The sequence below is a fragment of the Astatotilapia calliptera genome, chromosome 4, assembly GCF_900246225.1.
Source record: "Astatotilapia calliptera chromosome 4, fAstCal1.2, whole genome shotgun sequence".
In the NCBI taxonomy this organism is placed as follows: Eukaryota; Metazoa; Chordata; class Actinopteri; order Cichliformes; family Cichlidae; genus Astatotilapia; species Astatotilapia calliptera.
This window is the reverse complement of record NC_039305.1, coordinates 12246546-12263097: the sequence shown is the minus strand read 5'-3', so window position 1 is coordinate 12263097 and position 16552 is coordinate 12246546. Positions and strand designations below refer to the sequence as shown.

At 40.9% G+C, this 16552-nt stretch overlaps 1 protein-coding gene across 2 annotated transcripts; it reads right to left on the bottom strand.

Moving 5' to 3' along the window:
• Positions 1–3493: 3493 nt before the first annotated feature.
• hs3st3b1a (heparan sulfate (glucosamine) 3-O-sulfotransferase 3B1a) lies at positions 3494–15817 on the bottom strand. 2 transcript variants are annotated; one of them, XM_026164792.1, is made up of 3 exons: positions 15019–15817; positions 4921–5282; positions 3494–4377 (listed from the first exon to the last, which is right to left on the bottom strand). In XM_026164792.1, exons 1-3 carry the CDS (start codon positions 15510–15512, stop codon positions 4331–4333), a joined length of 903 nt encoding a protein of 300 aa, XP_026020577.1. In that variant the 5' UTR covers positions 15513–15817; the 3' UTR covers positions 3494–4330. The 2 variants fall into 2 exon arrangements, with proteins under 2 accessions (XP_026020577.1, XP_026020576.1); XM_026164791.1 differs by having other exon boundaries at positions 4316–5282.
• Positions 15818–16552: the final 735 nt, after the last annotated feature.

Here is a 16552-nt window from a genome sequence, read left to right as displayed (position 1 = left end):
TTAGAGGGCACTTCTCCCTTCATACCTTTCCTCGAGGGAATCTCTGGTTACAACAAGTGGATTTCACTGACGGTGACGCAACTCCCTGTATTCAGAACATCAGAGTATCTGTTATTGTCCTCTGAGAAGTCTTTTACAATAACGCCACAAAATCTGATCAACGTTAAGCTCATAAGAAAATATCTATTTATAATGATTAGGATGATGATAAAACCTTGGGTATCTTTTAAATAAAACCTAATGGGCTTGCACATTGTGAATTTAGTAATAGCACTGGACACACCCTGCAGCTTGAGCTTTTCACGAGTACCGATAATGACACAAACGACTGACAGCGTTTAAGGGAAAGAGTAAAATATTTTCGGAACAACTGAAAAAATTGTTTTCAGTTGTTCAGTTGTTTGCAGAAGAATTACATGCAAACAAAAATTTTATGGGGATTAGATGAGAATATTTTCAAGTGCTACAGTTTGAAACAAGCACCTGAAGTACAGCTATGCTAGTGCATGAGGGCTAATTAAAGTCAAATCAATTGCTAAGCTAAAAATGTGATTAAAACGAGGCCCGAGGACTCTTTGCACATCTGTTTCAGCTACTGATGAAGCTAAATATAAGTCAAAGATCGAGAACACTGTCAACATGAACAGCACTGAAAAAGTGTTAGTGAGCTGATTACAGCCACAGCTGTAAGGTTAAAGGACAGGGTTTTAAGTTGTTTGATGTAACTGTTTACTGTTTGAAAATAAATTTCTTAAGAAAAATATCATTTTTACTAACACTAACTATGCTGTTCACTTTCACAGATGTTAAACAAATGAGTTTAAGCTAAAGCAGCTAATAATGGGCTTTTTTTTATGTTGCAGTAAGCTAATTTGGATGTGAATAGCTCTGCTGCATTTGAACAAATAAGTAATCTGCATTATTATTTTCAGAATAACATGCTGAGAGATGTTTAGCTTTGCCGGATGTTATGAAAAACTGTGTTCACAAGTCTAGATCCTGCCACCGAGGAGATCGCGAGCAGTAGCAACACATCAGAATCTGACAGCAGTGAATGCAGTAATTAGACTTGACCCGACAACTCCGAGGTGTGAGTGTGAGGCACAAATCAGTACTTTAGAGGAGCATCTGCTTCATCGTCAAATATAAACGATCCGTTGAATTTATGTAAATCAAGTTGGTCCAACTCAAAGCTAAAAAAGCCCTTTTGGAAAAGGGATTAGAGCTGGATTAGCTATGTCAGCACATACATGCCAACTCCAAGTCCACTGTCTGAGATTAATGCTTGCCCTTCCTATCGGATTAGGATTAGGGTTTGGACAATGTATAATAAATGATTAAGGGCAAGAGAGGAAGGCAACTGTTTTATTAAGCTCTAAAACAAAGTTCAGATTGTTGCTCTAGAAATTGTTGTGATTTGGGAGCTTGTTTTTTTGTCTTTCACTTTCTCCCAGTTATAAATCATGTCTTAAGATAAAAAAACAACTACAAACAAAATTATGTGATCATATGCTAAACTTTGTGAAAATAATATTCAGAACAAAAATTAAAACATAAAGGGGCAGAGTAAGTTTTTTATAATGACCTTATATCCTGTTTGTAAATGCTGCTTGATGGTGCAAGGATATTTCATCAGATAGTGAAGATGTCAGCAATCCAAATAGTAACTATTCAGTACAACGTGAAACTAAAATGATTACTGCAACATTTACTGATTTATGAATACTTTTCAGTTTCCACTCACCCTGTTTGAACCTTTTGTTAGCAAAAAAAAGAAAAAAAGAGCAAAATAGAGAGAACACGTCCTGTTAAAATAGAAGATATGATATTAGACTTTAATACTTGGCTAACTTGGTGCAGCGGTGCTGTAGTTATTACTGTCACTTCTCTTTAAACCACCCGGGACTTTTCTGTGCTCAGCTTGCATGTTTTATCATGATCCCTGTATGGATTGTCTCCAGGTGCTCCAGCTGTCTACAAGAGAAGTGAATATGAGCGTAAATAGTTGTCTGACTTGTGGACCTACCAGGGTGTGCCGTGTTGTTTTACCTCATGTCAACTGGAATACACCCCAGTCTCCTCAAGGACCTCTAAAAGAGTAAACAGGTAGCTTACTCCAGTCTATAGAGGCAGCTGTCTCTGTAGATTGAGGCATCCACCAAGTACCTGAATTATTTTTAGTTCAAAGTCAGCCTGGTTTCTCTGTACATGCCTTTTTCTCTCAGTTCCTTCTGTCAGATGTTGTTTCTAAGGCCACTTAAATGCACAATTTAGAATCTCGCAGGTGCAGAACTGAAAGACTCAGCCAACAAGTCAGATGTTGACTGAATTAATCATCTGCAATGATTTCTGCATGTGTATGTTAAACATGTTAATCGACTCCTGCATGATTAACATCTTGGCACAATACGAAGACGTCTCATTGACATCCTAATGAGGGTACAGTTCATCCTACCGCCTCCACCCAAATTACAAATGTCTGTTCATATGTCCTCTAAACCAAACCTTCTGGTGTTGTGTAACACTTTTATTTCCATTCGCTTTTGTTCAGCTTCTCTGATTCTATTCCCCAGTGGAAGCTGCCAAGTTGATATTTGAAGTCACTTAATTCTCATGGATGCCAGGTGTCTATTTTCCTTCATCCTAACCTTCAAACAACATCAGCCTTCCTTACAACAGCCTGTAGGGATGTATGCTAACAGCAATTCCCCAGCTGGGAGCCTAGCAATTACAGCACCCCTCATCTATTCCTTTAATTGCAAAGGGAGCTGCTTCCTGGGCGATCAGACTCCTAGCCTGCCACCAGGGAGACTGGCTTCATCACTGCTGGCAGCCTCAGGTAAATGAGGGTGTTTTGCTGGAGAGTTAAATAAAGGTTGTTTGTTAATAGAGGGAGGTGATTCATACCTCTCTTGAACCATAACCTTAGCTCAGCGATTAGTTGTTCTGCTTGATGGATGGGTCACATTGTTTGAGACTAGTTCAAGGACAACACACAATGCCTCAACAGGATATCTAAGTACGATAAAGCATATTAACAGAAGGCTCTAAATATTTTCTGGAATAAAAAGAAATGTGAAAAACAGACTGAATGCTATGCAATCGACAGCAGTATCATCTTTATGAACACTACAACGTGCATGAGGGGGACTCCTGAAGGCTCATCCAGGAACAAAAAAAACAATCCGGTGCATTTCATAATAAGTCACTTCTGGCCTGATGAGAAACCTGACACTTAATGTGTTTGTGGGGGTCATGGCAACGAAATCCTCTTAGTGGTGGCAGTGGGAAGCCAAGACAGCTAACGTGCTAATTAGCCTGTTAGCGCAACAATGTGTAAAATGGTGATTAGACACAAGATTACACTTTTGCCTGCATAAACCTGAAGCATTGATAACCCACGCTGCTACCCAACAAATAAAACACATTTATAGCACTATCCTATTTTTTTTCTAACCATACCGAAAATCCAAGGATGCCAGAGACTGCATTGTTTGACTTTGATAAAACACACTTTCTTTATTTCTTCATTAAAGATGACAAGACTGCACCTTTTAATCAACATCTCATTTAAACCCAACTAATTTCAATGTTTTTAAAGCAAAGCATACAGTGAAATAGTGCCTCTACAACAACAACGTTGTAGCAAATCATTTTAGAATGACCCTGGATGATGTCGGAACTGCTGAATTGTAGAGGCTGAATAAAACTCAACCACAAATGAAACTTAGATGAGGAATTCTAAAAGGCTATATTGGTTTAGTTTCTTCTGAAAGTAAAGAAAATAAGTCCTCCTTTTCACTCCAGCAGCTGATGTACTGTGGGAAAGGGCATAATTAACACATCCACTATCAGATGCAGTAAGAAGCTGCACAGAGTGATCAATGAGAGCAATTTCAGTACAGATCAATAAATGTGAATGGCTCATATGACTTTTCATATAAATCATTTTCTATAGGCGTTATGAAATCTGGGAGGCAGCTCTTTGGAAAATGGATAAAAACATACAAAACAGATTTGACACGACTCTATTGGAACCCGATCAACATTCTTCTGTAGAGACAAAATAAATAGTGGTTAAGTCAGAATATTGCAGTGGAAATTTATATTCTCATATTAACTTGAATTTGGCTCAAAGGTTGACCATAAACTTGCTACCATTAATGGATCAATGTTTTATTGAGACGCTTGAGAGATCAAGACAATGCCATCACTCAGGTCTAATTGACATGATGAGGAGCTATTACTTTATTGATCTACCTGGCAAGTTGCGCTGGATCAGCTGAGGCCTGTATCGACCTGACTAAGTGGGTCCACAGACCTCTGAGGGTCAGGCAAATGTTAAGGGGATATTACCAGTTTTGTTGTCAGCTGGGTCTGAATTGGGTAAAAAGAAAGAAAAAGAAAACATAGTGACCCTGATTGTAATACCTGTAAAACTGTGTGCTTTTAGGTCAAAAAAAAGAGAGATTTTGAATAAACCTAGTTAGGCAGCTTAGTGAGTTAATATCATAACAATAAATTATCATAAAATAGACTTCTGATCTTTTTACACACCACCAAATACTGTACATAGACTGTAAAACAATAACTCCAGAGTGATATAATTATAACAAAAAGAAATTCCAGATAACCAGCGTGAGCCTGTCATCATTTTTTTTTCTTAGTCCCAACCAAAGTCATGACCAGTCATCTGGTAAAACTTGAAATTAAAGGGTTTATAAAAGTCTCTTAGCCTCTGAACCACCTCTGGGTCAATATTAGGATGGGTCCTGCCTTTGGTTTTACCCAAGCAATGTGGCCTACTGTTCCCCTCAGGTCTCTTAAGGCAGGGGAAGCCTTTTGCTGGGTTAAAGTGGAAATGCTTCTCTGTGACCACCCTCCTCAGCCCAAGAAAGTCCTGGACACGAGCCATCTCACCTGCAGGGTCGGTAATGAGACGCTCTCCGCTAACGAACAGCAGCTGCTCCATGGGAAAGTACTGGAGCCAGCGCTCAAGGTGCTTGGCGTACATGCCAATTTGTACAGCGCTCCATGTGGTGTCAATCAGACCTGCCGAGGTGTTCTTCAGGGTCAGGCTCTCAAAAGAAGGGATGTCTGGCTTCTTGGAGCGGGTCTGAGTGTAGTCTGAGATGGCTCGCGTGACAGGATCCCGGACAACTACAATTAGCTTTGTGTCTTTAGACATGGCGTAGATTCGAGCAGGGACCTCCTTAGTAACGTAGTAGCTGGGGGTCTTTTCCATGGTCAGCTGGCCTTCTGATGACTTAGGCATTAATTCCCTGTAAAGAACAAACACAAAGAATTACATTTGCACTGCAGATGACATATTTTGCAAAAACCTACTCTACCATTTCCGCTGTATACTCTGTTTTCCTTTGTAGAGTTAACAGCTTACAAAAGTGCCAATCAAGGACGATGAGATTAGCGATGACATAATATCACTTCATGGCAGCTTTATAAACACTGTCAAAGAGAAGCTAGTCAGTCATCACCAAGAAGACAGTAGTAGAAATCTTGAGCTGCATTAACAAAGCCTGTGACAGTGCATGACGTGACAAGGGCTGGCAGGTAAAGCAGAAGTCCTATCAATCTTCAGTAACTGTGTGGGGGAAAAAAATACACAGTTCCACATTCCGAGTACAAGCTGTAAAGGAAGACATCCACCCTCGTGTCCCTCTTGTACCTGCATTAAACATCTAATGACCTAAATCATCTCACAATCATCACACTGAAATATTCCTCAGACTCATTACGTTATACTTAAAAATGCTGGTTTAGCTATGAATAGGCAGCTTTATGCACTTTAATGTCATGCACCTTTCTCCTAATATCAGTATTTTTGTGAGAAATGTGACAATTTGATGAAGCTTTGCATTCCTTTGGAAATATGCTTGGAACCTGTCTGTTCCCATTACTGCATATTCTTCTTAACCCTGGATGGCTCGGGTTGATCATAATATAGCCTGTTAACTGCAGCCCTCACTGGATAATGGCTCAAGTGAGCCAAGGGGGATTAGGACTAAGCCAAACAGCATTAGAGGCTGGTTGGCTGCCTGTTGGCGAACTGGGTGGTTGGCTTGTCTCTAGAGAGAGGGGGAGAGAGATATGTGGCTATTATGATGAGAATCACTGGTGAGCATTTTAAATCCATGAAAAAACAAACAGTTACACAAAGTTTGGATACAACACCACATATTCCTATACAGCTGAGTGCAAGTAGGGAATGCAATTTTCATGCTGGGATCGAGTCAGGGAGTTGCTGATTCGACTCTTTTCCTCATCTGGTCCTCATCCATCATCAAAAACATGTAAATAAAAACAGAATGCAATGATTTAGAAATTATAGCATTCCAGTTTTACTTTACACAGCATCTCATTTTTTTTTCTTTTTTTAGAAATTGCATTGCATGTTGAACTAACATTTTGGTGCCCCGCAGCTCTTAATCAGAGTCTGAGATCTCACGCTGATGTGACAAATGACTTGAATCAAGAGCAGTGTGCACATATCTCTTCTTCTGACAAAGAAATGTTAAGCCATGGTATATTGCCTTGCGTTAACAAGCATCCCTTTCAATCAAACCTCATGTGGGTTTGCATTAGTCACAATGTAAATCTTCAGTTGCTACACTGCATGGTAATATTCTTAGGTTTTGATAGTGAACGGCTGATCTAAATCAAACAACAGGAAAGCAGGGAGTCATGTCATGTCATTAAAACAATTACCACAATTTCCAACCATCTGTTGGTTTAACAACAGCTTTCTTCGTGCAATTCTGCATCAGCAAACCAACAGAATATGGCAAGATTTTGCTCTTCACAGCACTGCGAGAAGAGAAGACTTTAGCTACAAACATCACCCAAACGCTACAGTGGGGCAAAAAAGTATTTAGTCAGCCACCGATTGTGCAAGTTCCCCCACTTAAAATGATGACAGAGGTCAGTAATATGCACCAGAGGTACACTTCAACTGTGAGAGACAGAATGTGAAAAAAAATCCATGAATTCACATGGTAGGATTTGTAAAGAATTTATTCGTAAATTAGGGTGGAAAATAAGTATTTGGTCACCTCAAACAAGGAAAATCTCTGGCTCTCACAGACCTGTAACGTCTTCTGTAAGAAGCTTTTCTGTCCCCCACTCGTTACCTGTATGAATGGCACCTGTTTGAACTCATCATCTGTATAAAAGACACCTGTCCACAGCCTCAAACAGTCAGACTCCAAACTCCGCCATGGCCAAGACCAAAGAGCTTTCGAAGGACACCAGGAAAAGTATTGTAGACCTGCACCAGACTGGGAAGAGTGAATCTACAATAGGCAAGCAGCTTGGTGTGAAAAAATCAACTGTGGGAGCAATCATCAGAAAATGGAAGACATACAAGACCACTGATAATCTCCCTCGATCTGGGGCTCCACGCAAGATCTCATCCCGTGGGGTCAAAATGATCATGAGAACGGTGAGCAAAGATCCCAGAACCACACGGGGGGACCTGGTGAATGACCTGCAGAGAGCTGGGACCAAAGTAACAAAGGTCACCATCAGTAACACACTACAACAGCAGGGAATCAAATCCCGCAGTGCCAGACATGTTCCGCTGCTGAAGCCAGTGCATGTCCAGGCCCGTCTGAAGTTTGCCAGAGAGCACATGGATGATACAGCAGAGGATTGGGAGAATGTCATGTGGTCAGATGAAACCAAAGTAGAACTTTTTGGTATAAACTCAACTCGTCGTGTTTGGAGGAAGAAGAATACTGAGTTGCATCCCAAGAACACCATACCTACTGTGAAGCATGGGGGTGGAAACATCATGCTATGGGGCTGTTTTTCTGCCAAGGGGACAGGACGACTGATCCGTGTTAAGGACAGAATGAATGGGGCCATGTATCGTGAGATTTTGAGCCAAAACCTCCTTCCATCAGTGAGAACTTTGAAGGTGAAACGAGGCTGGGTCTTCCAACATGACAATGATCCAAAACACACCGCCCGGGCAACAAAGGAGTGGCTCCGTAAGAAGCATTTGAAAGTCCTGGAGTGGCCTAGCCAGTCTCCAGACCTCAACCCCATAGAAAATCTGTGGCGGGAGTTGAAAGTCCGTGTTGCTCGGCGACAGCCCCAAAACATCACTGCTCTCGAGAAGATCTGCATGGAGGAATGGGCCAAAATACCAGCTACTGTGTGTGCAAACCTGGTAAAGACCTATAGTAAACGTTTGACCTCTGTTATTGCCAACAAAGGTTATGTTACAAAGTATTGAGTTGTATTTTTATTATTGACCAAATACTTATTTTCCACCCTGATTTACGAATAAATTCTTTACAAATCCTACCATGTGGATTCATGGATTTTTTTTTCACATTCTGTCTCTCACAGTTGAAGTGTACCTCTGGTGCAAATTACTGACCTCTGTCATCATTTTAGGTGGGGGAACTTGCACAATCGGTGGCTGACTAAATACTTTTTTGCCCCACTGTATTAGTGCAATTTATACAGAAGAGGGGTTCTCTTCCTTATACAGTTTCTTCGCCTAATGTCACCTGCTCTTTCTTTTGTCTATAGAAGCTGTGGGTCTTACATATTTATAGTGTTTTTCCTCTCCCTGAGAACCTTAGCTACAGTTGAAGGTGATGGAAAACAACAGAGGAGAGAGATACAAAAAAACTATACTGGAGCCCACTGCAATTATCTTCTCCATCTCTTGAATAAACACAAGTGCAGTGCCGTAGGCCCTTTGTCGAGGCCCGAATAGGCACAAAACCTCACTACCTATCAAACTTTCCACTTAGTCAATGAGAAAAACAACCTGCGTGATGAGGGCATGCATTATTCATCTTAGCACCGATAGAGAACAGGAGAACATCTCCAACTGAACGAGGTCTGAGAGCGAGTTGCCTTAGGGGGGGGGCAGATGTAGCAAGCTTTCGCAATTTGTTCTGCTTAATAAACAATGTTGCCTGGAACCAATAGGTTTCAGTGCATCTATCAGTCAGCTATGCAAATGCATTGTCGTTTAGCATTGAGGCACACTGAGCCATAAGGTGCTGACTTTGACCCCTTCATGAATTTTTCATGGTTTTATTTGGCTATACAAAGCTAATAGCCAAATATATAACCATGGTGGCACGGTGTTTAGTTAGAATCCTGGGTTTGATTCCACCAACTGGCTAAGTTTGCACCTGTGGCTGTGTGGGTTTTCTCCAGGTATTCTAGCTTCCTCCCACAGTCCAAAGACAGGAAGTTAGTGGGATTAACTGGTTATTCTAAATTGAATGTGTCTCTACTCTGAGTTGGCTTTTCCAAAGTGTGCCTTGCTTCCTGGCCTATGCAACAGGCATAGTTTCCAGCTTACCTATGACCCTGGTTGTATGTGTGAAACAAAATGGATTGTGTTTTCTGAGTCATGAAGCAAAAAATAAAAAACGCTTATAATTGTCATGTTACAAACTAAATTGCATTTCAGACAAACCTCACTCAGAGCAATAGCAATGGGGAGATAAGGAGAGAGGAAGAGAGTAAATACAAGGATTAGATGGAATCAGGTGCATTGTCGGAGGATGGAGACTGCATGCCCCCACCCCTCTGTTCTGACGCCAAAGTTGTCGGCAGGCATTTTTAGATGCAGCGTCTGCATTTTCTTGCCTCAATAGCACAACCTACAGACAGACATTAATCTGGGATTGGTGGGTTGTGTAATGGGCCTCTGTTTTGTCTGCCGGGCAGTCAGGTGTGTCCATTTAACTGGCTGCCGGGCAGACAGGGCTTGTTTCTGGTGCCTTGTTTACATTCATTGCTATCAGGAAGCAGGTTCAAAGGTAGGAATTTACAACATCACTGCATGTAGCTTGGTGCTCAGCTGCTGGGTGATGTCCTCAGTAATGAGTTCAGTAAGGAGCAAGTAAGGTGCAAAAAAACTCCAGGAGGAGGCTTTTTTTTGTATTCTGCAGTATTCTGCTTGACTGACTCTAATTGGCATCTATATTTCAGCTTTCTTAGATCCTAGTGACAAGGGACAGTGCTTGAAAAAAAACCCTCAACGTTATCTAATGGCATGATGAGTTCTAATCTTACCCTGCAGTTCCAAGAGCAGTTGAGCTTCTGTGGGAAACATCCCTCTCCTCGAAGACAGGATGAGAGGTGTGGTATGCAGCCACTCGGAATAATCAGACTAGTGTACTAACACGCAAGGATTTCTCTAGCCATTGTGCGCCTTCCTTTTAAGTATCAAAAACATCGTCATTACACTTTAAATTTCCTTCTTATGGAGCCACAAATAACAGCTTTTGCATGTCCTTCATTATTACTGTCAGTATATGCAGAACTCAAGGCCACCTGGTTGCCTGGTGGAACCAGGCCTGTTTTAAAGAGAGGAGGAGGAGAAACAGGAGGAACAGCCATTCTGGTTTCTCTCACACAACTGCCAGCCTTCCTTTAACATCTAAGAATTCAGGCAATCCATTCTTTACAGAGCTTTTAATCTAAGTCTTGGTGCTCAAAAATGCAATCCAATAACATTCAGCTAATCGCTTAGCGTGCACTGTTTTTTTGTAATTATGACAACAGCTATAAAAACCTTTGTTGCTATCAGTGCATAGTAAGCCTGTATGAGTTACTCGCTACTTTCTTTACACACAGTAGATGAAAAGAGACAACAGTGTGAGCCATCAAATTTAAGGGGGGTTCACAGGAATGTGTTTGTGTCTGAATCTATGGATCAAAGTTCAGGGGTGAACAGTCCTGCAACAGCAGCCAAGCTGAAGTGAACTAGTAGTCACTCAAATGCAAAAAGCACTGACAAACACTTGCATAGTTGTGGATGTAAAAACTGTGACACAGATATAACAGGGCCAGGAAAAACGAACTAATATGATCAAGCTTTAGTGTGCTGACTGAATAAGCACAAAGTTGTCGAGAGCTTAATAGCATTAATATATCGGAGCCTCGTCAGCTTAGCTTTGTATTGTTTTGAGCAGTAATGGAATAGAAATAGTGTACATTAAAAAGCTTAAATTGTGTTTTAGAGTTATTATAAAATAGAAAAGAAATCCAACATCTATGTTTCTGGCATATGTGATGTTTGGAACAATTAGACTATTCCTCACAGATGCAAGGTGGTTTGAGAGGATCAGAAAACGAAAACAAGACTTCAAAGAAGAAAAACAAAGATGGCTGAGGCAGACTGGTTGTTTCTAAAGTTGCCCTGACTTTCTGTCAGGGAGTCTCTGCAGCAGAGTGAAAGACAGCTTCAGGAAACAACACATTTTCCCTGAAGAAACTACAAAAGAGAGAGATGAGGAAGTCAACAACTCATGGGGATATAATGGAGTGAACTTGTTTTGTTTCAGTGTTTCCAAAGTGCTGTAATAAGTGCTGTGGTTTGACAAATTGCCTCAAGCAAAAGCCCAGGGGGTTGTTGCAGCAAATTAAGCCTCCAATCTCTGGAATAGGGAGAGGATGCGCACATTACTAGTATCGACGATTTATAGGATTTATTCTAGGAATTGCTAGCAAACAAAAAGGTCTTTGTAGGAAATGAAGTTCTTAAAGTGCAAGGTTTCATGGTTTGCTGGGAAAAAAAACCCCAAAACTTCTTTTCTTGTGAGTGTGCTGACACATTAGTTTAAGCCGGGTGATACCTTCATCGAGAGCTGTCTCACTTACACCAGTTCTCATGTGTCCTTGCAGCTAAAAGTGTTGAGTGCGCAAAAAGATACCAGTGGATTTAAATAAACCCGCTCCTGGGAAATGCAACTTTTCGCACAGAAAATCTGAAAGTCAACTTTCGGGCTAAAAAAGCTTAAGCGTAGTGTTTGAGTCTTTTCTTGGGCGGGTTCCAGTGAATGCTCTTCCTGATGAACTCCTGCTGGGCTTCGTCAAAGGGCACTTTCACCCTTTTGAGCACATTTGCATACAAAGTGAAGGCAGAGAAAACATGTTTCACACTAATTGTCTGCTCTTTTATTGTCAGGGTTAATGCAATCCTCAGGGGTTCTCCAACATCCCTTTTCATGGAGCTCCATCACGCAAAAGTAAGAAAGGACTCACTTTAAATTTACTGCCCTCTATCTGCCGCTGGGCTGCAGTAAGCTCCCCCGGGGCTCCAAGGAGGATTAGGCCCTGTTCTCCGACACCCTCCATGAGTTAGTAAGAAAGCTCTTCATTGTTCTATATTTGGAACCTCAAGAGGAAAAACATGATTACAGCAATTAAGTCACATCTACTGCACAGAGCCCAAAAGACCTTGATCAGAGCGTTGAACAGAAGATAACCTGTCCAAAAAGATATAGAGGAGGAAGTTAGAATTGTGCTAAAAAAGCCATTCCCACGGCTTTTGGAAGTTGCCTCCTGCGCTTTGTTCGAGTAAGCATGTGGTATTGTATGTCTGCTTCGCTTTTTTTGCCTTAGAGTGAAAACATGCTATATTGTGGTTGGCCTCCTGCTGGGCGAGGGCCCCTCCTCTATGTGGGGCTCCAGAGGGATGGACACAACAGACCTCCAACAGAATGGAACACACCAATCACAGCAGATAAATGGTGCGGGCACAACTCAATGCCACCCCAGGAGCTGATAAGCCCACCCAGCAGAACGCACCTCTCCCCAAGCCACTGCTCACCATTAGTCGGGGGGCAATGAAGTGAAAGATATGGGCCAACAAGTCAGTGGATGCCTCTTTCTGACTTGGTTAGTGTGGACACAGGATTGTCTGATGACTTTTTTTTTCAGCAAAAGCTCAAATGTATTACAGAGTATACTTTTAAAGATCATCCAGCAACAATGCACTCTTCCTTAAAGGCAGCCGGAGGTTTTCTGAGCACCACTAAATGATCATTAAGGGCTGACTAGATGTCACAGGGCTGTGCTGCAAGGGGGTCAATTTGTGGCACAGCGATCTCACTGTGACAACTCAAGCCGAGTTGTTTTAATTAGCTGGATCACCTCTCTGAAAAAAGAAGAAGTCTTCATTACGCATTAAACATTCTCAAGATCAAACTGCTTCTCACAGCCACTAACTGTGTGTTTAGTGTGCATGTGTCACTGTGAACAAGAAGTAAGTATGCCTCACTTATCTGTAAAAGGTTTTTTTCTTGGACTTTTACTTAATGAACATTAAATTCTATCCATCTTTAATGATGGTATTTCCTTTTCTTTAAGCCATCGTTCATTCCAGACATGTGTTACTTGTAGATTAAAACAGCATGAAGACTAATAAGTGTTCAAGCGCAGGACGGTTTCATGTTATTTTTGAGTCTACAGTGATGGACAAAAGAATTTCTCCGTAGACTGATCATCCAAAAATGCCCTAAACCTGTCCGGAAATTCTCAAAGGAGATTAGGCAAGAAGTCCTTTGAACAATGCTTCGCTTCCCCTATTGTAGCTCTATGAAGCCAGCTTTGAAACAGTGTCTACATCCTTTGACATTGCCTGTTAATCCCTGGGCTCAGTCAAATGGACACCTGAAGCAGCAGTATCTCCTATTATCTCTTGTTAACAATGTGGCTGCTCTGATGTAAAGCACTCAGTTCCAATCTACAGTATTTTCTTTTTCCACTAAGAGTAGTGCATTGTTATTGTGCAGCTGAGGTGATAGTAAAGAGCTTGCATACAAGGACAACAGTTGCCATGACAGAGAATACAGTAAAAATGTTGCCTTATTCAGTGTTTAAGCAACCAAAGATCTGTGATGAGAGCCTCTGATCGACTGAGCTTCTGAAACAAATTACTCCAAATGAATCAACAGAAAGTTGAATCTCACTTCAGGAAGTTAGATGACAGTTTTATGTAACTTGCTGACTCCTAGCTATAAACCAAAGGCTATTACTCTGAACCGCATCCAGAATTCAGGTCAAGTCTAAATGGAAGCTCTGCATTATCATTTTCTCCCTGGTGCCTGCTCTCCTTTTTGGAAAGCCAGCGAAAGTCAAGATCCAAGGATAGATGTAGAAAAATTCCGGGAACTGTCAGTCAGGGTCAAGCAAACACGCACAAAATAACTGTCCTTTGTGTAAATCGACACAACTTGGAAAAGCGGCCAAACAAAACTGCGCAAATGATAACAATTTCCCTTTATTAAAATGTGAATTCGTACTGTGTCACTTATTCAAGTGCTTAGAGTGCATTAAAGGTTTGACTTCACTGACAGTTGTTAAAACTGTAAAAGTTTGTCATTTATATGCTAAAAGCCTGAACCTGCTCTTCATGCTGGTAGATATAGAGATTATACAGTGCTGCAGATATCTCTATGACAGGAGGAAACAAATAACATCTCACCAGCAGTATTTATTTTGTGGATAAACCCCATGGTTGAGCTTCAGTTAGAGGCAATGAACCTGCATGGTGTTTCCTCCTTTCCACAATGGATATTTTACATTATATATTCCTCCTTCATGATTGGTAATCAGCATGACAAACTGTGAATCTGTTTAACTAGAGCCCATAATACATGACACACTCTACACTACATAATCTCAGTATGAGTGTTTGTATTTATTTATTTATTTAATTCATTATTGTTAATATTCATAAAATAGAAATCGAGTGTTACATGGTTTTCGCTGTGACAAATACACCGCGTAAAATTATTTTTCTTTTTTTTAATGTAATCTCTTGGTTTCTTCTTCTTATCAACTTTCACACATAGCTCGATCATCAGAGCTGATGTTATGAGGCTACCTGTCAAAATGATTTACAGGCGTAACTTTTGGTTAAGTGAGGCTAGACTTTCAGGACATGAAAGGCTTTAGTAGAAATGTAAATATAACTGTGTCTTTAATAAGCCAGGGGAGAAGGTGGTTGTTGGGTTTTATGAAGATTGAAAATATGACGATCAATCACAGCAATGTAAACCTCAATTATTGCGATACATTTGCAGACAACTGGAGATTTATGTCCACATAAGTAGCCCACGTTTCAATGAGCAAACAGCTTTTTGGAAAATGAGGCATGGCGTGTTTTTGTAGCGCTCGTGTGCGTGACTCGTGGGTTTTTAATACTGCACTGTGAGGATGAGTGAGCTAGTCTACCTGTACCACTCCAGTCCTTTATCGTAGTTGCGGTCGAAGAAGTGCGGCTCCGCTCCCACCGCTCGGATGTCCGGATGCAGGCGCAGAAACTCCAGCAGCGCCCGGGTGCCTCCTTTCTTCACTCCGATGATGATTGCCTGGGGCAACTTTTTACTTTCCGACTCATTGAGGGAACCTGACATGGCATTATCATCCAACGCTTTCGCCTCGCCTCTAATTTCATCCCACTCGTCTCCTCTGCTGTCCAACTCGTTCTCGTTATTTAGTAAGTCCCTGGACGCTCCTAAAGAGGACCCCTGGTTGTCAACTTCTGCGTGGTTTTCGCGTCTGTTCACCGATCCGTACGTCAGGTTTGGAACAGTGGAGCAGTAGCCAACACAGCAATATATCATATACACCCAAAGGGACAGCATTATGCAAAATACAAAGAGTTTGTTTTTCACGTGGGATGATGGCACAACATGTAGACTGTGTATAATCGGACTATATTCCATAGGACCGCCGTGACAAAGTTGTATTCCAGTTACTTTGCATTTTGACAAAGCTGCCTCACTCCTCTGCCATAGTTCTGCTCCTGGACAACCGCTGCGCAATTTCCCAAAACATAAATTAGCGTTTAACCAACATGGGAAGTAAAACTGAACTGCATATGCTCATCTAGTTCCACTTTAATACCTGTAAAAATACTTTAATTTAAAATAAAAACAAAAAAACTGAGCGGCAAAAAGCAATTCGAACAGATCACCAGTTGAGCGATATGCGCGTCAGGAACCAGCTTGCCTCCCATCACTGCCTCTGAGCGTCTGAGCGATCACTCTGAGGCACCAAGTTATTTTCAGGCGAGAGCGTCAAGCAGAGAAATTATCACTTCCGATAAGCTTTTCAAAGTAAGCGTTGTCAAGTGGTAAAAGAAATCTATACATACGGTCTACACTCGCATATTCACATTTTATCCATGATTTGTCTTTATTTAATACATTTTTCCTTATATAGATTTTTTGCATACGCTACTTTAATACAACTGCAATCTATAGACAGTGGATCAGATTATAACTTTAAATCTATGGCAGGATATTATCCATAGACAAATAATAATAATGATGATGATAATAAGTAGAAGAAGAAGAAGAAAAACCTATGTACTCACATTACAGCACACACTGATCATAATTTAGGCTGAAATTTACATTCATATGATAATATGTGCCACCCTTTGGTACTTACTGTGATTTGTTCATTTTTATTACTAGAACAACATCGATTCAGGTTGTGCTTAAAAAATATTACACACAATAATATTATTTTTTTAAAAACACACATTTCAAATTTTGGAAGATTTTTGACATTTTCTTTTTCTTTTCCTGTTTTTTCCCCTCCGTGCACATTAGAAGTCGGCCAGAAACCTCTTTTCTCTACCATATCACTTGACTTTTATTTTGAAAGTTCAGGGATTTTTCTTTCAGCCTTGGTCTACTTTGATGCAGGTGAAGCGCTGAATGTAGACTAAGCAAAAAAACAAAAACAAAAACAAAAA